The sequence below is a fragment of the Gossypium arboreum genome, chromosome 12, assembly GCF_025698485.1.
Source record: "Gossypium arboreum isolate Shixiya-1 chromosome 12, ASM2569848v2, whole genome shotgun sequence".
In the NCBI taxonomy this organism is placed as follows: Eukaryota; Viridiplantae; Streptophyta; class Magnoliopsida; order Malvales; family Malvaceae; genus Gossypium; species Gossypium arboreum.
This window is the reverse complement of record NC_069081.1, coordinates 110235911-110261602: the sequence shown is the minus strand read 5'-3', so window position 1 is coordinate 110261602 and position 25692 is coordinate 110235911. Positions and strand designations below refer to the sequence as shown.

At 32.3% G+C, this 25692-nt stretch overlaps 1 protein-coding gene and 1 pseudogene across 2 annotated transcripts; one reads left to right on the top strand and one right to left on the bottom strand.

Annotated features, from left to right (window-relative positions):
* The first annotated feature begins 6680 nt into the window (after window positions 1-6680).
* Window positions 6681-18171, top strand: LOC108478095 (uncharacterized; annotated as a pseudogene).
* A 1096-nt stretch (window positions 18172-19267) lies between these two features.
* On the bottom strand, window positions 19268-23560 carry LOC108476883 (probable inactive leucine-rich repeat receptor-like protein kinase At3g03770). 2 transcript variants are annotated; one of them, XM_017779243.2, is made up of 7 exons: window positions 22966-23560; window positions 21387-22835; window positions 20824-20969; window positions 20265-20720; window positions 19987-20012; window positions 19743-19854; window positions 19268-19597 (listed from the first exon to the last, which is right to left on the bottom strand). In XM_017779243.2, the coding sequence occupies exons 2-7, from the start codon at window positions 22753-22755 to the stop codon at window positions 19394-19396; spliced, it is 2313 nt and encodes a 770-aa protein (XP_017634732.1). In that variant the 5' UTR covers window positions 22756-22835; window positions 22966-23560; the 3' UTR covers window positions 19268-19393. The 2 variants fall into 2 exon arrangements, with proteins under 2 accessions (XP_017634732.1, XP_017634736.1); XM_017779247.2 differs by having other exon boundaries at window positions 20824-20957; window positions 22966-23547.
* Window positions 23561-25692: the final 2132 nt, after the last annotated feature.

Genomic DNA, 25692 nt, shown 5'->3' with positions numbered 1-25692 from the left:
CACATCAATATCAGAAGTAATATTAAAATCGATATCGATCCCACGTATAATCAATTCTCTATCAACGTACGATATTGGAGCCACTATGCACGGTTTTTCAGTTGCATGTTCTTCACCATATGCAGTGAGATATTCATTCTCCTCCATACCGGCTAACTCAGCAAATAAGTAAATCGGTGAATTTTTGTCACTCCCATCCCGCAGTAAAGAGCTATTATTATCTCCACGTCTTCGTCGTTTACAAGTTCCATTTCGGTGAATTTGATAGGATCTGTCGAAACTGGAAACTTGTAGAAAAGTTTTGAGATCCTTCTCCCACAACGTCTAATAATTTTTGCATTAATTCTTCCCTTCATATCATCCAACGAGACATTTCTATTAAATCTCATTGCTATTTGTTGCTGACATTCAAATATGCATCCAACGGTTGTTGTTAAGATGATTCCATCGAAATAAACGCATACGAAAAACTGATTATCCATCTTCAATACTCAATCTGTTAAAAAAATAAACAAAATTTCTTAAAATAATTTCGAACAATAAATAAATTACTTAAATACAAAATTAATTAATCAATATGCAATTTTTTTCATTCATAAGCCCATACTTTTTCAGTTCTCATTTTGTTCATGAACAACATTTATCTTTACATTTAACCACTTATATTCAATTTTACATTTTCTTCCATCTCCGATCCCGTATCTTCATCTGGGAAATTCTCTACAATCCAATTTAAAAATTCTTGATTCTCTTCATATTCATCTTTTACAATCCAATTTGGAAATTCCTCGGGATCTTCTGCCTCTTCAATCTTTATAACTGGTATTGAATATACAAGTTCTCTTGGTAACAACTAATTTATCCATCCATGGTTTGTCAAACACATTTTGCTTCCCAATTAACTTTCGTAAACCTATACTTTGTCTCGCTATTTTCCTTGCCTCATAAGATATTATAAACTTCGCAAAGTTTATAACTAGGTTCCAATAGGTTCGTGGTACCGATGTCTTCCAAAGTTCGTCTAAAATGATTTGATGCTCCTGTTCTATTAATGTCCCTCTAAAGGTTATGTATTGCACTTTATTGTTTTTAATCATTTCATGACGCATCCACAACACTTTTTGCATCTTTCGATTTACGGTAATAAAGAGTTGAACAATGTTTTCTTCTAGTTTCATTATGTAATCTTGCACTTCTCTCATCATCTTATCAACTTTCTCCCTTTGTGCTAAACTTATTATCTCGTCAGGCAATACCAAATATGTTGCCCTTTTAACAATATGTATAACAAAAATATTTTTAGTTGTTATCACTAATTAACAATTACTTTATAATAGTTTTACTAACATAAAACTTTCAAATATATTTAAAAATTTTAAAACATAAAATTTACAATAAACACATAATTAATCTAAACACAAAACTTACTAACATTTCACAATAAACAAAATAAATTTTAAAACAAAACATAAAAGTAACACTAAACAAACTATATAATACTAACAAAATAATTTTTCTTATCATAATCTATTTTATTTAAAAATAACAACAAAAAATTACTTTTTCTTTTCTTTCTTCTTCTCCTTTCTTTCTATCTTCTTCTTCTGTAAATTTTTTTTTCCAATCTGGTAGAGTTGAATGGAGGGGACAGGGTGAATATGTACTAAAGGGGGTCAAAGTTGTGAGAAAGGCACCACTGGTGCCGCCTATGGGGTACCCTCAACTAATATTTTATTATTATTTTTTTTGACCTCTTTTTTTTTTTTAACCTGCAACTGTCAGAAAATGTTTAGATTTAAGTGTGGTGCCTCCTATGCACCACCCTCTATCATTTGCAATAGCCTATTTTCGTACATAATTTTAAGGGCATCCTATTTTGTTTTTTTTTTTTCATATTATTATAGTAAAAATCTCTAATTTATGGAATATGAAATAAAATTATTTAGATAATTGATTATATTTAAAAATAAATAAGTTTAATAAGTGAAAGTCTATGTGTCAATACTATAGATATAGCGTGTGTCAATAATTTAGGCAATCATATCAGTTGAGACCTTATATCTTGCAATATAGTATATTAGTTTTTTTTATCCCATGCTCGTATATTCTATAGAATTGTTATTTATTAGAAAATATTACTTTAAGCTTGTATAAGTTATTTAAATTGTAATAAAATATTTTTATTTAATATTTTAAAACATTTTATTAGAAAAATAATAAACTATATTTTTAACTTTAAAACAAAATAAACATAAATTTTATAAAAAATTAATTATCATTGTTTTGTAAAATTATGGGTCTGTCATTTGCATACTATAATTATTGTTTTGAAGATAAAACTGAAAACAAAAGAAATAACATGATATTTTTATAATTTTGAAAAAAAAGTGTTCGTACACGAGTTTTAAATTAAAATAATAATAAATTTACCTCAAATTTATATTTATTATTATATTTATCTCGTAATTAAAATTGAAAATTTAAATTTTATTATGATAATATTTTAAAGTTAAGTTTTAGAGGTAAAAGGGTAAAAATTATATATATTGCATTAAAAATATATACATTTGTAAAAGGGAAAATGACACAATATAAATGATATCTATAAAGCTGTAGTCAATAAATTTATACAATATTTTTGCAATGAATTTGATTTTCTTTTAATTTTTCAAACATTATTGTAAAGAACATATAGTTTATACATTATTATCGTTTGTCAATGCTCTTTACGGTAGATGAAAATGGTCCATCAATCCTACAGCGTCAAATATATATGATTATGTGTTGGGTTTTATAGATTAAAATACTTCAAAACTACATTTATGTCATATTTTAAAGTAAAATTTTAAATGTTTTCAATATAAAAATTTATATAAATGTAGCCCATATTTTAAAATTAAAACATTAAATTTTAGAGTAAACTATCAAAATAGTCACTTTTGTTTATTTCAAGTTACATTTTAATCATTTATGTCTAAAATGTTACGTTTTAGTCACTTGTATTATCCTATTGCAACGTTTTAGTCACTTACGTTATCCTGTTGTAACATTTTAGTCATTAGATCATTAATTGCAGTTAATAATGTAACAGTAAGCTGATGTGGTACATTAAATTATCATTTCAAACGGAAATTTTAGGTTAAATTCAACAATTGGTCCCTATATTTTTCATTTTGAGCAATTTAATTTTTTTATGTTCTTTTAACTTTCCTCTTCTTCTTTTTTTTTTCCATTTTATTCTGCTTCTCCCTCTATTTTTCTCCCTTTTTTTATTTCTTTTAATGTAGTTTTTCTATGTTTTCCTTTTGTTAAAACTAGTCCACAAGCTTGTTTCAATCAAAAATAAATAAATTGTTCAAAAAAAAGTATAGGGACTACTTTTAACAAATAAAAACATATAAAACTATGTTAAAATAAATGGAGAATGGAGGAAAACAAAGGGATAATCAAAAGAGAATGAAAAATAAAGGGAAAAAAAGCAAAGTTAAAAAAAATATAAAAGAGAAAAAATTAAATTGCTCAAAAAAATATGGGGACCAATTATATAAATTAACCTAAATTTTTTATCTGAAATGATGATTTAACGTGCCACGTCAGCTTACCGTTACACTATTAACGATTCAGTGACTAAAATGTTACAACGTATTAACGTAAGTGACTAAAATGTAACATTTCAAACATAAATGACTAAAATGTAACCTGAGCTAAACAAAAGTAACTATTTTGATAGTTTACTCTAAATTTTATTAAAAAATAGATGATGATTTTTTTAAAATTAGTTTGTAGATGTATTTTAAGAGGAAACCTAATAATATTTTTGCTTTTTGGGTACATAATAATTTTTTGCTTTAATTTCTATAATCCAAGAAAAGTATTTTATGTGCAGTAAAAAAAAAAAAATTGTACTTTTCAAAGAAAAAAAGTATGTATTTTACTACATTTAAATCTAGAACCCACAAATTTTTTTTCTTTCGAAATTCCTTTAAATTTGGTTTTAAGAAACATAAATCCAAAATTTGAATAAAGAAACAAACTTGTAAGTCAATTTAAATGTTGAAACACAATGAAAATGAGTATTCTAGCCTTCATTTTACATTATTTTTTTCGTTGGCTAAAGATAATTCTTTTTTTTTTTTTTAATATTTCAAAAGATTCAAGCTGTTTCTTTCCTTTCGGCTAAAAGTAAAATCATTGAAGGCATTAATCAGTACTTTATATGATAATTATCTTTTATAACCCCAATATTTCATACAATATAGGAAATCAACTCAGGATCTTTTCCTACTGCTTGGATATACAAAGTTTTTTCTGATCATATCATAAATTCTGATATTTATTATAGAGAAATCTAGAAATTCCTTTGTTAGCTTAACAATGTTATCCTATTCGAAGTATGGCCTCCTCCAAATGTCACTGTTCCATGGGATACTTAGCCAGTTCAACATAAATCTTATCATAAAGAATATTATGAGAATATTCCAGATCCATCAGAATGGTCTCAAGACTATCTTTTGTATTGCAGTCAAATCAATCTTAACAAGATAAGGATTCAAGATGAACAAGAAGATAAGTTTTAAGACGAAGATATGTATAAAGATGATCATAGTGAAAGTTCTCTGGACAGTGCACAATTTCCTCATTCCAATGCCAACAGCTAAAGCACTCTGGAGAATCTTTACTTTTGCTTTTACTTTATGTGTCACGAGTATGTACTAATATGAATCTTTACTGTTACTTGTGTTCTTTACTTTTGGTTTTGCTTTTATGATTGTGTACCACTTTGCACTATTAGTATTTGCACTGTAATTATTTTGGTCGTTTCTCATCTCCTTCATTTATAAAAGGAGATGTTTTCTATCTTGTAGGATCATCGAGTTTCCTATCTAATAAAATATCAGTGTGTTCTATCTATGGCTTTTTAAAATTCTCTCGCTTTCTCTCTAAATTTCCTTCTAGACAAGAATGAGCTAATGAGTTAACTATGAGTTAAAATAAAGTATGCTCTGTGCTTGCTATATACATATAGATCCTACACATCAGAAATATTAAAACTCTGATCAAATATGTCAATATTGTTGAGGATTGCGAAAGTTTTTTGAATTAAGCACTTGTAGCTAAAAAACTATATCTGTTTGAATGGCCAGGAGGGATAAGCAATAAACAATATTATTGGTTTGGCTTCTTAGTGGGTCTTGCTAGGAACGACGGGAGATGAATCTTGGGCTATAATTTTAGTGTTGGTAGTTGTTGTATGGAGCAACCGGAATTCTAAGCTATTTATGATGTAACAAAATGCTTTGGAATAAAAGCTTTGGTGGAGTGATGGTTAAAAGTGATCGTTTTGGGGGAACGTGGGTTTGTAACGGTTTCTTATAGATTACTACTAATAGAGTTTTGGTAAGATGGATTCAAATGTTCCGTAACGGGTAAACAATTGTTTATTTTCGATATATTTTCAAAGAATTGCATGCGGAAATGAGTAGCTACTGCCATGGCAAGTTTATCTGAAAACAACCAAATGGACCTTCACCAATTTTTACAATCTCCAACAATCGAAGTGAGTAGTGGATTTCATAGGGAAGCGTATTGATGCTGATAGAATGAGGATTAGCAATTTGTAATCTGTCTTGGTACCAAAGAAAATAATTTTTTGAAGTTTGTGGTGTACTTCCATGGTGTGTGTAGGGGTTTATTTATAGTGTTAAAAAAAAAGTTCAGTGAAAAATTAAACTTATAAAATTTGATTTTTTAAAACTTATCAGGTATATTTAAAACTTTTTTATTGAAATAACTTATCCGTATAATAAATTAGGCTAAAAATAAATCATGTTATATTAATATTTTAAAGATTTACTAATATCTATTTTATCAATATAAATTTTTAGTATTTTATAAATTGTTATCCATAAATATTATAAAATTTTCTTCAAATAAATAAAATAATATTTTTAACTAAATAAAATTATAAAAACTAAACGAACAATAAATTAATAGAAAACTATGTTTCATTTCTATATTATTTGAAAAGTAAATAAAATTAAAAAAAAGTAAAAGTAAATAAAAGTAGATCCAAAAACGAGGAACTGATGTTCCAAGAAAATTTGAAAACATTATATTAAAATTGAAATAAAATCTTTGTAGGATTTAAAATTTTAAAAATAAATTGGAATATACATATTTTTTCATAAAATATAAAAGAAAATTTCTAAAAAAATTCCTCTGCTATTATGGAACTTAAATTTGGAAAAATTTCTCTCCAAAGACTCTATAAGGCCATACATTACCATAAATCGATTGCACCTTTAAAATCAATAATTTTATTTTAAAATTTAAAATTATAATCATGAACAATTTTATTTAAAAAATTATAATACCTAAAGTTTAATTTATCCTTTCTTTCAAAAAAAATTCTTTAAATAATAATTTTGAAGATAATATAAATAAATGTTTTGACAAAATTAAAATTGAACCAGTAGATAATTTTAACTTTAAAAACGTAATTCTTAAAAATATAATAATTTATTTTTAAAAATATTTTTGAATAGCATTTACCAATTAAATTTTATCATTTTGATAAAAATATTAATAAAATGAAATAATAAATATTAAACAGAAAATGTAGATATCTCACTCGTCGCAAATATAATGTATGCATATATCATATATGATGCATTATATAATATGATATAAATAAATGATGTGTTATATTCAAATGCAAAAGAGCAAAATATAAGCCAAACTTATCAAACAATGCTGACCGGTTAACAGAGACAAGACGTGGAAAGAAAACTCAGAAAACCAGAAAGTCATGGTTTCCACGAGACGAAGTGGATCTCTTTCCGGTAACAATAGCAAGAGATCTTCCTCTTCAGAGGACAAGCCTCCGTCTCCAAAACGGAAAAAAGTATCACAATAAAACGCATAAGAAGACTCTGTTTTTGGGTTTTGCGTGTGGCGGATTTGAGTGATTAGATATTGACTTCTTGGCGGGATTTTTTTCTTATAGGTGGAAAATGTGGAGAAACCGTTGTCGGAGGCGGAACTTTCTAAAGAAATGTGCACGTCTCCCGCTGTGCATCCCGACGATTGTGGGTACGGAGAGGCTCCGATAGACGATGACGTGAACGCCGGGAAGGGCGAGGCTTCTTCGGCCGCTGTCGCCGTTGCAGTACCTATCGCTGATGGTTAGTTCTTGTTTTCAGCTATTTCCCAGTGGCATATATATTTACATATATTATTATTTGAGTTTAATTTCAGTTAATTTGGATTTGCATTTGAGTTTTTGGATGCGTTCTTTCACTTCTTACTTCTTGATTCTTGAATTTACAAGGATCGTTTGAGTGATTTTAATTCTTGAAGCGATCTTTTTTGGCTTTTTCTTTTCAATTCATGAGTCTCATTTTGACTGAAATTGGATTTGGTTGTTTTAAACGTTCTGCGCCAATTGCTTTAGACAAGGGGAGGAGTTCATTCTCTACATGGACTATTGGCCAGAAACAGAATCCAAATCCTGAGACTTCTACACCTTGGTGCAGGCTTTTATCACAGTCGGCGCTGGTTAGTTCAAACATTTCTTTAAGAAAAATACTATCTTCTGTAGTAGTTAGTCTTTGTTTAATTGATAGTTGACATATAAAACCTTCTCTCTCATGTTATCTTTTCGATCATATGCTTATCTGTATATTTAAGCATTTTGTGTTTGTTAAATTTTAGATTTATGAACGAGTGGCGGTCTTTCTGAGTTTTGACTTAAATCAAAATTCTAATAATATTTGTAATGAGTTGAGCATTTGTGTGAACTGCAGAATCCTAATGTTCCCATTTGCACATCAAATTTCACAATTGGATTGAGTAAACACTGCAATTTCCAATTAAAGAACCAGACCATTAGTGCAACTCTTTGCAAGATAAAACACGCCAAGGTATCACTTCCATTTTACAGTTAATATGTTGCTTTTGTTGGATTGTTACAAAATTATGAATGCTTCTGCAACGAGGAATTTGACACTTGAATCATGTGATCCTGAACTCTCTCTCTCTCTAGATGCTTTAGCTCTTTGGATTTAGGGTTCTGTTTGCTTTCTTCCTATTTTTTTCAATGCTTTGTTTGGGAAGCCTTTGTTTTTATATATATATTTTTGGAGATAAACTCCTTAATATGTAATTGCAGTATAAGTACTCATAATTTGTCAACATGATCAGCAAGAAGGAAGTGGAGTAGCCATTCTAGAAAGTACTGGGAGCAAGGGGTCAGTGCAAATAAATGGGACAGTGGTGAAGAAAAATACCAGTTGTGTGCTGAACTCAGGTGATGAGGTGGTTTTTAGTTTGCTGGGGAATCATGCTTATGTATCCTTTTCTTGGGTTTGAGGGCAATTCATTAAAGTCCATCTTTTGCTTGTTGAGTGCTATTATAGTGCTTTAAGTTACTCAGTTACTCTAGTGGTGACGCTTTATGTGTCTATGCTTGTTGTGTTATCTCCTTAATTTAATTTCACTTGATCTAGATATTTCAGCAGCTCATGACTGAGGTTGCAGTTAAGGGTTCAGAGGTCCAGAATTCCATATGAAAGTTTCTGCAACTAGAGAGGTCAGGAGATCTGTCAGCTGTTACTGAGGCTACCATTTTGGCATCACTTTCAAGCGGGAGACCAGATTTATCCAACTTGAAATTTCCTTCTCAAGGCAGCAGTAAGATCTGGAACATCCTGGAGGTGCCTACTCAATCTGTTGTTCATGATACCACTGATGTTGATCTTGATTGCTTGGAAGGAAATTCAACTGCTAACAGAGGGATCGATAAAGCTTCAGAGGTTGGAGCAATTCTTCATGGAAGCAAACTAGAAATTTCATTGATAACTTCCCATATTATTTAAGGTATGGTCTAACTTCATTCATAGCTGTCTTTTTCTTTTTTTTCTTAAAGAAATATTTGAATGTAACTGATCTTTTGTATCTTCATCCCCCTCTCCCGCCCATGGAGGTAAAATTAAGAACATACCTGATAAAATCATTGCTTGTGTGCAATGATAATATTGAGTGTTTAATGGGATTATTTGTTAAGGTTTCTGCAAGAAAATTTTACTAGCAGAAATGTTTTGACAGCCATTTCTTAGCTTTATGTTGTTAAATTCTTTTCTTTTCTTGAATCCGAGTGAAGAGGTTTTGAAAAACAATTTTAGATGTAGGTTATTTTGCAACTCACCTTTTCGAATATGCACAGGGACCTACCAGTTCTGCTTATAAACATAACACTGTCTTTCCATTTATGATTTCCTGGTTGCCTGTGCTTTCTGTTATAGCAGAAGAAAGGCAATTGGAAATAAAATTTGTTTATTTTTGGACTGGACCGAAGCCGCGAAAGCACGTATTTCTTATTGATGCTGATCTAGTTATTTTATGAAAGCTTATTTTCAGTGGAAAGTCCTTTTTCTAGCCACGAAGGAAACTGGGTTTAATATTTCTATAGTAGGAGTATGTAGAGTGTGTAGCCACTTGAATGTATGTTAGATAAGGGTTTTTATGGACTATACATTCTGAAATGTGCACTCCCAGCTTCAGCTTATGCTAATAGAATGTTGGGAGAATAGAATGAAGGGAAAAGAAGCAAATTAATTGGGAATAAGCATATGTAAGAAAATTCAAAAGAAATGGTTAATTTGGGAGTGGATGAAAGAGAGAAGTATTTTGATGCTCTTTCCTTCAGAATGCTAGAGTCAACAGACGCTAAATTATTTACTGAATCATGATTTGGTATGTATCTAGAAAAGGAACTCTGTTAGCGAGCATGAGATACTGTGGGGATTGAAAGGATGAGAAATAAGTACATATAAAGCACTTTGATGACTTTTCTTTAATAGATCTGTGACCATGTAGGTATATGACGATAGAATAGCTGATGGTTCTGGCACATCGTGTTTAAATTAACCTGAGATTAGCAGTTATTCAAAATTTTCCCATTGTAGGTTTGGTCAAATAGATGTTGGATGTGTCCCAGTAAATTTTCTATCTTTATGCATACCTGTTCATATGATAATTGAGCGATTAAAGCTTATGCTATTTATTCTTCTATGCATTCTCAATGTTCTTTTTCCTGAAATAAATGGAAGTGATCAGAATATTTTGGTTATTTATATAATAGCGTGTCATTACTCATTAAGTTGTAATTTTTATCTTTCCGGTGAAAATAAAAAAAATGTGCTGATAGCAGCTTCAATTATACACCTCAAGCACAAAGAGCATGTGAAGTATACTTCAGATCTAGCCACTGTGAACCCTCGGATTTTACTCTCTGGTCCTGCAGGTTTGTTAGTATATTGTTATTTTTCTGTCAAGCAACCTATTCTTGTATCAATAGCATTAAACTGCAAATTGAGCTTTTCCTTTCAAATTTATATGCAGGGTCTGAGATATATCAGGAGATGCTGACAAAGGCACTTGCTAATTATTTTGAGGCCAAATTACTCATTTTTGACAGCCATTCTTTTTTGGGTGTAAGAGATCATTACTTTTATGAGCTATTTGATTGTTGACACTACTGCATTCTTGTGGCTTTCATTATCCAATTTTCATTGTTAGCAATTTATTATTTCCCCAGTCAAAGATAATAAAGGCTCATAAGTTGGTGAATTATCAATTATAAATATGTTCTAGGGTTTGTCTTCAAAGGAAGCTGAGCTTCTTAAGGATGGAACCAATGCAGAAAAATTCTGCAGCTGCACCCAACAGAGTCCTGGATGTACTGTCTTGACCAACAGTTTGACTTCATCTGTTGAAGCAGAAACTTCTAGCCCTCTGGCTGCCCCTTGTGGGCCAGAATCACAGCCAAAGGCAGAAACTGATACCATGCCCTCCTCATCTCGGACGTCTAAGAATCTAATGTTTAAGATAGGTAGTTACATTTTCTTGAAAGACCTTGCAGAGTAGGTGTCTGTGTCATTCACATCTCAAAAGTTTTATTTTTATTATTATTTGGATTCACTTTTCAGACTGTGTCCTAACATTGAAAATGCAGGTGACAGTTAAATTTGTGAATTCAACTTCAGGCAGTCTCTATCCAGCAGCATTTCCATCTCAGTACAGCAGCCTCTCTCTACTCTTTTTTCAAAAGGTGGCTTGAATTCCACATATCATATCTTCCAATTTAAGATTCCAAAATTAATTAGTTATGGAACTTTTTTACTATATTATGTGCTTTCAAATGTCTTTGTGGTCTCTGCAACCTATTGTCAATGTAATCATTTGATGAGAATTAATGAATAGCTATGAATTTTTTTGAAAGCCTGTTTCAGTGATAGTTTGCAACTTTAAATGCCCTTCTAATGTTCTCTCTTTTACTGCTGAAAACAAAAATGCCCTTCCACTTGATCTGAACGCACCGAATACAGCCAGTTTTCATAGTTGCACGACTTGCATCCTATTTCTCACATGTTGTTTCCATTTTCCTTTTGTGATTTTTGTTTTCTAGCACTATGCTTTAATTTATTCTTTATCAATTCAATAAATAGAGGTCCACCTTATGGGGTTCAAGGGAAGGTCGTCTTACGCTTTGCGGACAATCCTTTCTCAAAAGTAGGTGTAAGGTTTGATAAACCTATACCTGATGGTATTGACCTTGGAAATATTTGCGAGGGAGACCGCGGGTTTTTCTGCAATGGTAATTTTATATATAGCTTTCAATGTTTTGTGTCCATGTTTCTTAACATTTGATTATTAAAGCTGTCTCTTTCTTGCTCCTAGTTTCTGATCTTCGTTTGGAGACTACAAGCACTGAGGATTTAGATAGATTAAAACATTATCTGAGGTAACATTCATTATCCTCGAATAAGTGTACAATTCCTGTCTGGCTGTATGGTTTGTTTCCATTTTTGGTTTCTTATCAACTTAATCTGGCTTTTTGACAGGTTGTATACAGTGAGAGTAGGACTTCTTTTATTTTGTTTATGAAAGATGCTGAGAAGTCTCTTGTGGGAAATACAGACACTTATTCCACATTTAAGAGCAGACTTGCAAAGCTTCCTGATAATGTCATTGTAATTAGTTCACACACTCATTCTGACAATCATAAGGACAAGGTAAGTTTGTTTTGGTTTTGTTAACTTTCCAAAGTTCTTGTGCTCTTTCTTTTGATACGTTGACATAAATGAGTTCAACTTGTTTTGGGACTGAAAAAGATAAATTAAAGTAGCACAAAATCAATAACCGAGAGAATCAGAATTAAAAATTGGATAAAGCTGAGAATTTTGGTGGCAGATTGATTCAAATACTGTTAATGACAAGAAGTGTCCTTCTCCAGATAGCAGTAGGCATTAAATATCATAATTTTTTAGTTTGGGGGCAATCTTCTATCATAAGTCATCAGAAAGATTTGTGATCAAGAGTATGTTTTGGGGTCTAGAGTAATATGGCTGTCCTATTTAAATGTTAGATTCCAGGAGTACCTTACCCTTTCAAAATCTAACCCTGCAGTCACATCCTGGTGGTTTGCTTTTCACAAAATTTGGTGGCAGTCAAACTTCTCTCCTTGACTTGGCATTTCTGGTAATGATTCTATCTTTTGAAAAGATTATCTTTCTCTCTCTCTCTGTCTCCCTCCCTAGTGGAGGCTGCCCAAGTTATTATCCTGTGGATGGTTATAATATTTTATTTACTATTGTAACCAATGGTGACTGTGGGTGCTTTTCAATGAAGGGTGGAAAGCTGTTTGCATATTGATACTTAGTCGTTTCATCCTTTCCAAGCTTCTTGATTAGTTTGTAATAAAAAATGTTGCATCATAATGGTCAGTTGAATATTGTTTGGAATTCTCTTATGAGAACTGAATTGAGGGCACATAATAGTTCTTACTTCGGTCATCTTTGGATTCAATTTGTTATAACTGAGAATGTTCAGCTTTGTTTTTAGTTGAGTTATTTCATTTGTATGCTACTTTCAGTAATTTTCTAATGATGCTTGAGCTGCTGTTCATATAATAAGAAAATTTGGGTTTCCTGTTTTGACCATAAGCTTCCATTTCCCTTGCAAATATACATTTCCTCCCCCACACACAAAGCAGTTGTGCATGCATGCACGTTATGTCTTTTATAGGCTGTTGCATAGGCTATTCTTGATTTCAAGAGGGGTGATATTTGTTCTCTTTTTGATCTTTTTCAGGATAGTTTTGGTAGGTTGCATGACAGGGGGAAGGAAGTTTCGAAGTTGACAAAATTTTTGACTAAGCTTTTTCCCAATAAAGTGACCATTCACATGCCACAGGTTCAGATGGTGCATCACAAATAATAGATTGTGTTTGTTGTATTGTCTGTATGTGTGTTTAAACGGAATATATTATTGAAGCTTATGTACTACTACAGGATGAAGCTCTGCTTGCATCTTGGAAGCACCAATTGGATCAGGATGCTGAAACTCTTAAAATGAAGGGGAATCTGAATCTCCTACAAACTGTTAGTATATCTTTTTCTTTCTTGGTCTTTAAATGCTGAAGATTGGTTTAAGTTGCTTTTATCATCTATTTGGAGCTTTAACATTCAGAGCAACATTTAGTTCTTTGGATATCCTTGTGGAGTTTTGATACTTTTATATATTACTATGAAGGATATTACAATTGCATGGGAGAACTTCTGTGGCTAGTCACATAGATATTAAATCCACTAGGTTGATTGCTTGGTATGGCGTACTGTACTTGTACTTTGGAGTGTATAGTGGAATAAATTTACTCTGTTTTGAAGATTAGGATTTCGAATGACAGGTATGCTTTCTCCAACTTCTGTATGAAACTTACTGTTGTTCCAGGGATGACTAGTTATATTGCTCCAATATGTAATTCTGGGTCAGGTAAGTACATACATCAAATCATTACCAAGATCTAACTTGTTGAGCGAGTATTTTCCAAGAGGGTTTGTTGGTTTCTGTTTAAGGTCTTTTTACATGTAAGGTTCCTTATAAAGTCTTTGCCTACAATGGTCATTGCTTTATATGTTCTTTTCACTGATAGGAACTTGTTGAAATTCAGGTGATTCTTCCTTCTCTTTTTCTGGTGTTTTAGGTGGAAAAACAACAGCACAAAGATTTTATGGCTCCTGAAAGTAACTTAGCCAGTGATTTATAGTATCTTTATGCATTGAGGATATACTTGGCTTTATGTTAGATGGGTTCTAAGAATTCAGCTAATGTAGTAATGGAGATTTGGCACATGTGAAAATGAAGTTTCATGAGAGTTCACTTGGAGATTAGAACTGTGAGTGGCATTAGATTATTAATGTTTTCGCCCTTTGGGAATTCGTCCTTTAGGTAATCAAGTTTATAATGTCTTTGCCTGCCTCCTCACCTCCTCTGGCCCTTTCAGCATTGAGCCCCCTAACAAATTAGAGTTTGTGATTACTCATTTATTACCAGGATGAGGTTTAAATTAGTCCTGAACATGCTATGTTAATTGACTCCAAGCTTGAGCTTATTGAATGTTTGACAACTCTCTTGACATGCTATGTTTTAAACGCGGCATTTTGTAAATGATACTACTGTTATACTTTCCATTGTGTAGGTTTTGGGTTGAAGTGGGATGGACTGTGAAGGGTTTGAAACTTTGCGCATCAAGGATCAGACCCTTACAAATGAAAGCAAGTTATCTTTTGGCATATCATCATCTCCATAATATCAGATAAATTTTCCCCATAAATTTGTATTTTGGAATCTGTTGCAGGTGCTGAGAAAGTAGTTGGATGGGCTCCGAGTCACCATCTCATACTGAACCCTGAAGCTGGTTCCAGGTTGAGGCTTGTTTTGTCTTGTGAAAGGTACCTGATAGTTAATTTTGTCAATTTGGTTCAACTGCTTTAGCTACACAATTTTCAGATGGGAAGCAAATAATTATAATGCAATTTCTATTCTGGCAGCATCCAGTACAGTGCTGGAATCTTACAGGCTATCCAGAATGAATCTAAAAGCTTGAAAAAGTCACTTAAGGTCCTTGCCGTACTTTTGAGCAAAATGAGTTGCACTATCAAGTTTCATTTTTGTATCCTGATTCCCGAAGTTTGTGCATGCTTTCATGAGTCTGTCCACTAATCTTCATTGTGGTTGGTTTGCTGATCTCAGGATGTTGTAACAGAAAATGAATTTGAGAAAAGGCTTTTAGCTGATGTCATTCCACCCAGTGATATTGGAGCTCTTGAAAACGTGAAGGATACATTAAAGGAGTTGGTTATGCTTCCTTTGCAGAGGCCTGAACTCTTTTGCAAGGGACAACTAACCAAGGTTATTTAGCATATAGCAATGGGCTGTTTCTTTTAAAATATTGCTACTCAATTTTGTTGGTTTGCAATATTTTTTGTTTCTATAAGTTGTAATCCTTCTATTCAATCTGAGTTGCCACTTTTTGGTACTATGGATTTGTTTTATTCTCTTTGTTTTCTAGGAATTCTCGTCCTTAACTTTTATGTTAATAGCCTTGCAAGGGCATACTCTTATTTGGACCTCCTGGAACTGGGAAGACTATGCTGGCAAAGGCTGTGGCTACTGAAGCTGGTGCAAACTTCATTAATATATCAATGCCAGGCATAACATCAAAGGCCAATTCTGCTGTTCCCTTTCAACTGATTTGGCTTTGCTATGGTATCATATCTTTAAAATATCTATTCTTTTGCAGTGGTTTGGTGAGGGTGAGAAATATGTGAAAGCTGTTTTTTCCCTAGCCAGTAAAATTGCTCGAAGTGTTGTATTTGTTGATTAGGTTAGTTATCTATGATCCTCAATTTGTATTTTCAATTTACTTCAGTTTCATTGTACTTATCCTTCATCTTTGATGTGACTTACAGGTTGATAGCATGTTGGGCCAGAGGGAAAATCCAGGGGAGCATGAAGCAATGCGGAAGATGAGAAATGAATTTATGGTGAACTGGGGAGCATGAAGCAATGAGAAGATGAGAAATGAATTTATGGTGAACTGGGATGGTCTGCGTACAAAAGACACTGAACGGGTTCTTGTACTTGCAGCCACAAATAGGCTTTTCGACCTTGATGAGGCTGTCATTAGAGGGCTGCCATGGAGGTAAAGTATCACTTTGGCTTCTTTTGGAGGAAAAAGAAATGAAAAGATACAACTTACGCCCATTTCCTTTTCTATTTTCTTTTGAAATATTGAACTTTCTTGACATTCTTGTACACAACAATTGTCAGAATTTATAAGAAAAGCTATTTTGTTCTTCTCCCCTCTTTTGCTTCACTTTTTCAAAGATTACCATTGTAATATTTCGTTGATATGCCAAATATATCCTTTAGATGCAGTCTAATTCTTGCACATATACCATGTGTGCATGTATCACCAGCTTACTCCAGTTTAACTTATTGGTACGTTGAGACCGTCTACTAACGGTTTCTAATTTGGCAGATTGATGGTAAATTTGCTAGATGCTGCAAATAGAGCAAAAATACTAAAGGTTATTCTTGCAAAGGAGGAATTGGCTCCTGATGTTGATTTTGATGCTGTTGCAAGTATGACAGAAGGATAATCCGGGAGTGATCTTAAGGTTATGTTGACTAGTCTTTTCTAACATCCAATGAATATTTTCTTGTACCTTTTAGCTGACTGCTTTTTTACTTTGTTATATTGCAGAATCTATGCGTGACTGCTGCACACCGTCCAATTAAGGAGGTTCTGGAAAAGGAGAAAAAGGTTGGTATTGCGATCAATGGCCACTGTTTACTATTTTTTTCTTATGGAAGGATTTTGGCCTTTTTTTCTCTATGTAATGGTGTTGACTTCATGAAGTTAGGATTAATGGCCATAGCTAGATGGAATGAATTGTTTTAGTAGTCAGGATAGCCATTGTGATTTTTAGTGTTGAATTGAACATGTTATGCGGGGTAGATTAGGGGTGTAACCGAGATTAGACGAGTCCAGTTGTAAGAAGTTCATGCTTGAGCTTGACTCAAAATTTGAGGTTTGGCTTGAACTTTATCCAAATAAAGATCAAATGGTTGAACTCTTTCAATTATATTCATTTATCTGGTAAAAAATGAGTTCAATTTCATGCTTGACTGCAAACTTGATTGTTGCTTGAGCTCTGAGGTCAACTTCAAGTTCAGCTGCAAATTAAAATACCTTTAATACTACTTAAAAGTTAAAAAAAGCTTGAGTTGAGCATTGAGATACTAAAATTTGGCTCACCCAATTTCTATGGTGACCAAACGGAATTTGAGAGTTTTTTTCGACTCAAACGTGAATGGCTTACGAACTCAGGGTCTTGTGTACGAATGTTAGATGTGACCTTTCCTAGTGTATCGATGAAACTGATTTCTAAGGTTACAATTCTGAATCACTAACTTTCAACCAGCATGCAAAAGTTGACTGCTTAGATTTTTGTTTTCATTTTGATTTACTGAAATAGTAAATAAAATGTATAGTTCTAGGGAATCTACATCGTCAGAAAGGGGAAACAAGGTATTGAAAGGATCATCTTACTATTTTAATATTTTGTACATTGATGGCAGGAACGAGCTGCTGCTCTTGCAGAGAGCAAATCTCCTTCGTCTTTATGCAGGAGTGCTGATATACGCCCTCTAAACATGGTGGACTTCATATTTGCTCACCAGCAGGTAATTGGAAAACAAATATTATTGTAGTGTTTTTCCCTCCTAAGAAAGAGATCATTAACCAAACCACTTTAACAGGTATGTGCAAGTGTATCATCCGAGTCCGTAAACATGACCGAGCTGCTTCAATGGAATGAGCTATACGGCGAGGGTGGCTCAAGAAGAAAAAAGGCTCTCAGCTACTTCATGTGAAAGCTTCTTTGTACAAATGGTTCGTTTCTAGGCTTTTTCTTCTAAAATCCTGTATGCAAGTAATTTTACTAAGGTGTGGCCTGTTGGAGAGTGTTCACTGGGAAAGCTATTTTGTTTGTAAAATCAAAGTATAGGTTTCTAACTCCGTTCTTGCTTCTCGGGTTAGTTTGGGGATGGGTTACATTTTAAGGTAGCGAAACCTCCCTGGTCTTGTTTTCTTCTCCATCGCCGTGATGTTGGCACGAACAGCATGTCTATTCATTAATTTTTTGTGTCTAAGTTATTTAACCACCCGTAGAAGGAAAGAGAGGATGCTGTGAATATATAGTGATTCTTTTACGTGTTTGTTGGAATTCCTGATCAATAAGAAATGTTAGCAGATTTTGTTTAGTTTCTTAAGCATTGCCCTTCGCGGAAACCTGTTGGTCCTGTTAATGAAACACTTTTTTGCATGTTTGGAAAAAATAAATTGTTGGACCCAGCGATCTGATTGACTTGTTCTGTCCTAAATTTATATAAATATATATTATTTTAAAATGGAAGTATCATAGAAAAAAAGTAGTCAATGATACTTAAACAGGAAGTAAAAAATAAGTTAATGATATTTAAATAATTTAGTATAATTATGTAGAATATAAATTTTAAATGTTTTTAAATAATTAACATAAGTTATCTGTAAAATTTAATTTAAATATATGAAATATGGCAATCATATACTTCACCTTCATATCATAATTTGGAAGCGTTGATGTAATTTTATGTCCTCGTAAATGGTTATACGATTAGTTATTTGTGACTACATCGTAAGTTCATTAGAGATATTATTAGTATCGTAATCATAATTACTAGTAAAATGCACAAGCAAACAAACCTATCCTGTGAAGGCTTATAAAAATGATCAACAAATTGTGTAGTTTGGTGGAAACTGGAAATCTATACATTTGAAATAAAATTAAAAAATGATATTCAGGTATTTTCACTTATAAAGCATCAGATCTCTCAACTTTTCTTTTTGGTGGAAAAGCAATTACAATGAGTTGCTTTTGATTGTAAACGGTCACCGGCTTCCTTTCATGAATGAGATTGGGTGAGAAACATGGAATTGGTCGTATTGACATGGTTGAAAACCGGCTTGTTGGCATGAAAAGTCGTGGAGTCTACCAAACTCCCTCCCGGTGGTGCAATCCTATTCAACGCTGTTCGTGAGCTAGTCTGTAACCATTCAAGTTAAAGATTCACTTGCATTCAAAGTATGCTGAGCTAGTTTATGCAGGAAGGTGGTTTGATCCACATCACGAATCAACGAGAAGATTAGATCACCACCACCGGCTCCGTAACTCTGAAATTATACAAAGGGCCAGTTTCTGTAGCTAGTCGGACCAGTAGCCATAGCTTGTCCAGGGAGGAAATCTCCTCCTTTGAGAGTGGATATATATATATATATATATTCAAGTTGTGATGCTGCTGGGTTTATTAGGATCTTAGGTTCAGCAGCTAAAAAATTGGATTCAATTGATAAAAAACCGATTACAATATCATAATTTTAATGAAATTATCACATGGAAAGAACTATATATATGTATATACACACAGTGGTTGAACCAACCTATTGTTAAGCATGGGCAATATTTGGTTGGAGATGTGCCGCATGTTGCAAATTCCAAAGGATGTCATCGAAAGTTGGGCGGCTCCACAATTCTGGACAAATGCAGTTATTTGTTAAGCTAATCACCACTGTTATTGATTCTTCTGAACACGTCGCTAACACTACTGGGTCCATCAACCTTACACGCCCTTCCTGCTTGCTTAATGATGCCTGTTCAAATTTATTCCAACTATAATAATCTCACTGAAGTTTCAATAAAAGATAGCAAATAACTAGGGTATACTATACTTGTATCTTAATAAATCCAGAGAAAACGTCACACAGTAACAATTCATAGTTTAAAGTCACACCGTACCAATTCATCTCGTAGAGTCGCCTCTGTTTTAGCAGGTACGGAAGGACCAAGCATTGATTCCAGCAAGATGAGACCAAAGCTATAAACATCATCATCTAATCTTGTCATTTGCCTGAACATTTTGTCCACATAGTAAACATCTCAGCTTAAAACTGCTAATATACATATCTCACCTAAAAAATAAGATTAGATTTGATCGCCTCAACATTAAACAATGATCACATCAAAAGAAAGTAGTTCTTACCATGATTTAGGTTCCTGTCCTTTTGTCTGAAAATCAAGAATATGAATGTAAGTTTGCAATCAATTGAAACCAAGGATCAGCAAATCGGACTACTTACAGGTGTAAAACCAAATATTTTGATTTGAGATTCAAAGCCCGATTGAGTTTCACTTTAAAGTTTGAACTTCACCCGAGCTCGTTCAATTAGACTTGATGAAACTTGTTTAGTTTGATTACTTAAAACATAAAATCAAATTTGATTTTTTTTTGTAAATCGATTGTTTACGCCCTACCCTTACCCCATAGTTGCCCGTTTCTTCGGAGATAATTGATAGCCCATAGTCACCCAACTTTGCCAATCGATGTTCATTGATCAATATGTTATTTGTCTTCAATCTGTTGTGGAAGAAACCGGGAATAACTCCAGTATGCAAGAAATGCATTGCCTTGCAAACGCATATCAGAACTGCTAATCGTTCAGGCCAACTGAGAACTTCTCCAGGAGAATTATCAGAGAGATGGGAACGAAAATTCCCATTAGGAATATATTCAAGCACGAAGAAGACTCTGTTTATGCTACAATTATCATCTTGTTCAACTTCAATGCAGTGCCCCAAAATGCAAACCAAATGTGGGTGTCGAATCTTCGCCAGCATATCCAACCTGAGTTTCAGGTTACGGATCGAGTATTTCTCGGATGTGGGCAGGCATCTTATAGCAACTTGGGTTCCATTCTTTAATAACCCTTTGAAAATCTGGGAAAGGATTGAAGAGCTGATTCAGTGATGAATAACTGAAAATGGGTCATTCTTTTCAGGGAGATTTATGTAATGTAAAGTTCCAGAATCTAGAATTTACCTTTCCGTATGAACCTTCACCGAGAAAAGCCGAGCTATCGAAATTGTTTGTAGCTTCCTTTAACTCTTCCAAACTGAATGATCGACAACTTGGAAGAATTTGTACCTCCGACTTTGAAGATTCAAAAACATGTCCTGAAGAACAATCTAAGGGAAAGATGAGATATCATCACCCTACGTATTTACATCAAATTTTCTCCTAGATTTTCTCTATTATTTCAATTCGGATATATTCAAAATTTTAAAAGGTCGTATTCTTGTGACCATTTCCAAATATGCATTAGACAAACATTGTACACTAATCTTCAAGAAAAATGAAGAGTCGAAGCATGAAAATTTTTCTCATAGAAAACCTCCCCTACTTGGACTCTAGTATGAGTTTCTTACATTATTCAGACTCAGTTGTGAGTCTTGGATATTGGATACGTATCCAATATGAGTATCTTGAATTGTTTCTAAAGTTTTCTATAGCCATATATCCGTATATGTGTTGGACATAAGTGTCGGATATAAGTTCTTCAAGCAACATTATGAAGGACAACTGTGTTCTAGTGAATAACCTACTTGGATTGGTTAAAATCTCAGATGATAACCCTGCTGTTGAGTTCTCTGGTACTGATTTCTGCAGTAAATGTTGCTCCGATCTCACTCGAGGGCAGTATCTTCGACACACAATGAGAAAGCCAATAGCCACAAGAACAATGAGAACTGCAATTCCAACAATGAGACCAACCAATACTCCTATGCCCTTGCCACCATTACTGCTCTTATAAACATGAACTTTAAATTCTCTGCAATATGATTCTGGATGCTGATGATGTCCGGCAATGGAAAAACAATTGCCACTGAACTTAATAACTCTGTTATCTCTTGTTTCAGAGTTTAAACAAGAAGGCAAGCTTCCCATTAACCTATTGTTTGATATATCAACGAACTCAAGGTTTCTCCCACAGTTTAGATTGTCTGAAAGGGAGCCTTTCAATGTATTTGATGCTAAATTCAAGTGAGTGAGGCTTGGTAAGGAGAAAAGTTCAGGTGGAGGTTTGCCAGTTAACATATTGAATGACACATCAATGTGTTGAAGCTGATTTAATTGGCCATATTGTGTTGGGATTTCCCCCATGAAAGAGTTGTTGTCGAGGAAAACCATAAGCAACCCTTTAGGTAATGTTGGCAGATGAGAACCCAATTTGTTTCCACTCAAATCAAGCAGTTTCAGATTTGTTAAGCTGCTAAGATCGGGCAAATTCCCTGAGATTTCATTGCTAGATAAAGCAAGATCAACAAGTGTTCTAATACCCTTTATTGAAGATGGAAATGGACCTTTCAATCTATTGTTCTTCATCCTCAGAGTTGTCAGATTTGGCAAAGAGTTTAACCAGCTTGGAACTGTATCATTAAACACATTATCATCCAATACAAAAGTTTGAAGCTTCAATAATGTGAACATTTTGGGAGGGATTGAACCAAAGAGGAAATTTGAGCTCAAATCCAAGTATTCAAGTGAAGATAACCTATGGATTTTATCAGGAAGAGGACCCCAAATGCCTAAAGAGATCAAACTGAGAGTCTTCAAGCTTGAAAGCCTTGAAAGAGTTGTAACAAAAGAATCCATTGAAAAGCTCTGTGATAAAGTCTTGTTTGGTATTGGGAAACCAGAAAAATCACTAACCTTAGTTGCAGGCTTATCTCCCATTATATTGAGCTCAGTGACTGAGTTGAACTCGCATGTGATGTTCGAGTTTGCAGATGGTGGTAAAGAACAAAACTCTGTTTTTCTATCGTACCATAACTCAAGTTGCTTTGGGTACTCCAAATGCTTCTTTAGCTGAAGGAGAACTTGGCTTTGAGAGGTTTGTAATTGAGAGTCACATAAAGCAAATAAACTCCATGAAAGACATGATATCAGTAAAAACAAAGTGCAAAACTCCATGGAAAAGTTTCAAAGTTTTCTGTTTTTTAACATATAATTCAGACCGAGCCAGATATGGGAGGAAGAGAAAGCACTTGAACCTGGTGAAAAGCAAAGGAAACCCAGAAACGAACATGTTACTAAAAAACATTTGAAACAGAAGACACCGACAAAGACATGATACATTCCTGTAAATAAGTTTGCGGAAAACAAGGTAATGAAATACAGCACCTGAGATTCTTCAAGGGTAAGGAGAACAATTGATCTTTTTCCCCCTCTGGAACTGGAATCTAGTTACTCTTATTTGTTCTTTCATTATGAAATCAACACCAACAACTGGTAAAGAATGATAGATTTTTTTTTTCCTTTTTGGCTTTTGGGGTTAATGCGTTTACTACATAGATTTTTTTTTCCTTTTTGGCTTTTGGAGTTAATGCGTTTACTACACCCACATGGCGGTGTTCTTGGAGATTTCAAGCTATTTCCAACAGCAAAGGAATCGGATTCTATTCGGAGTTAAAAACACGCAGTGGTGAAAGCAGTTGTTTAGCTTCCAAGCAGTATTCGCTAAAAAAGTACCAAGAAAATTATCCTGGAAAAGAGCGCCAGGAAATTGAAAATTGCCAAACTTAGCTTATTTTATCAGAGTTTTAGACCACCAAACATTGAATTAGGTTCACAACATGGGTGGCCGTAAGACATTGATTTTAAAAACAATAGACTGGAAATGAAAAAAAAAAAAAAAAAACCAGATTGGTCTTGTTTTTCACTGATTTTAATTTAATCTTTTTCGATTTTGTAAGTGGATCCTGGTTTAATTATGATCAAAATTATTACCCAAAGAAGCTGCCAAGTTGAAAATGAGTTTCTTTCGGACTGGCGGCGCACAACAAGAAAAATCATGAAATTAAAATTTTATCCCAAACATGTAAAAAAAAAAAGTATTCCAATAGTGGTGTTTAAATGGTGTTTGCAATATCATTTTAAAGAGGAAATTTTTTCAAAATTATGCTTTAAACTTTGATTTAATATGTAATTTGATACATAAATTTTAATTTTGATTATGGTTTAAATAAATACATGAAACTTTTATTTTAATTTAATTATACACATTTAAATAAATAAATAAATTTTATATTAGATAAATATAATTATTTGTGTATAAAATATATAAATATAAAATGACACTATATTAATAATTGCATTAATAATTTGTAATGACCGGTTCAAATCAAAATTTAAAGTATAATCAAAGTTCATGAATTGAGTTACACATTAAACCAAAGTTCATATATAATTTTAAGATTTATCTCGTTAAAAAATATTATTACTCGAATAAAATCGAATTAAATTAAATTTTTGTTTAGTTTGAAGGTTAAAAAGCTCTACACTTTGTTAAAAAATTCAATCAAACTATTCTGAAAAAAAATATATTCAATTTAGTTCTTAAATGTTAAAAATGCATCAACTAACCTTTTGACTAATAGTTTTAATCGGTAATTGTTATTGTGTTGATGTAATTGTGAACAACAGTTAAGTCAACAATTATGATGCTAACATATCATTATCGTGTCAGAAAAAAAATTATAAAAATTTATAAAATAAAATATAAAAGGTGCAGCCAGATTTATTTAAATCTAATACGAGAAATATTTGTGATATGATTAAAATGTTGTAGTTTAACATCCATGGTAAACAAATTTATTAATTAAGTCTATTTTTTATGCACATATTTAATCATAATAATAAGTGTGTTTCTTTTCATTTTACGATTTTATATCATGCATTGAAGTTAACAAGTGGTTAAGAAAATGGCCCTCAAAGTATAACAAACATCAATGCTAAGTACTTGGCAATTTTAAGGGTAGACAATGGCACTGGATAAAGACTCTTTGCTAAATGGGTAAGTTTCTCTTTAGCCCCTCCCAATATAAAAAGATTCAATTTAGGTTTTTTTAACTTTTTCTTAAATGGAAAAATTATAAAATTAGTCCTTTTGAAAATTTAATAATTTAAGTTAATCCTTTTAATACAAAATTTTAACTTTTTCCTTTCCAAATATAATATTATCTCGACCCCTAAACAAAATTTCTAACTTCACCCTAAACAAATTAGATAAAAAATAACACCGTAATAAAAACTTCATAAACTTAAATAGAAAATGTGATTTTCCTGTTGTGAGATAACAAGAAATGCAAAACCACTTTTTCTTTCTTATTTTATATAATTTTATAATTTTTTTAAAAATTTATAATTAATAAAACTACTCAAATTAACCTTCACAAATAAATATCCATATTAAAAGAATTTAGAAGTCCCTTTGTCTAGGTTAATTATTGACTTGATTTTTAAAAATTTTTAATTTTTAAAATTTTTGCTAATGTAGAAGACTATCACGTCAACATCACAATAGTTGACACAGCTGTTATTAACTACCACATCAGCATAGTAATGGTCAACGATAGAAATTCGATTAAAGAATTTAATTAATGTATTTTTAACATTTGATATTTTAATTTAATGCATTTGTTACAAAGGGATTTAATTAAATTATTTAAAAAATACAAATTCTTTTTAACCCTTGAACCTTAATTTAAATTAATTTTTTATAATATAAACATAAAAATTTTTATATTTAAAATAGTAAAATTAATTTAAAATTATATATATATATATATATTTCAAAAATTATTATATAAAATCTATTAAATTTTTTATTTACTTCAAATTTTCTAAAAAAGTATAAAAGTATACTTTAAAATTTACCTAAAATATTCAAATTTTATAAAACAAATTCTAATTCATTGAAATAAATCCAAAACCTAGTAAGCGATAACAAAAAAATTAAACTCTTTAAAAAGTTTGTGTTGAAGGTTGAAGCCGTAATAACATTATCTGCGACTCTACTAGAAGACACAAAATAATTATATATTAGATTCCAATATTAAAGTGTAGCAT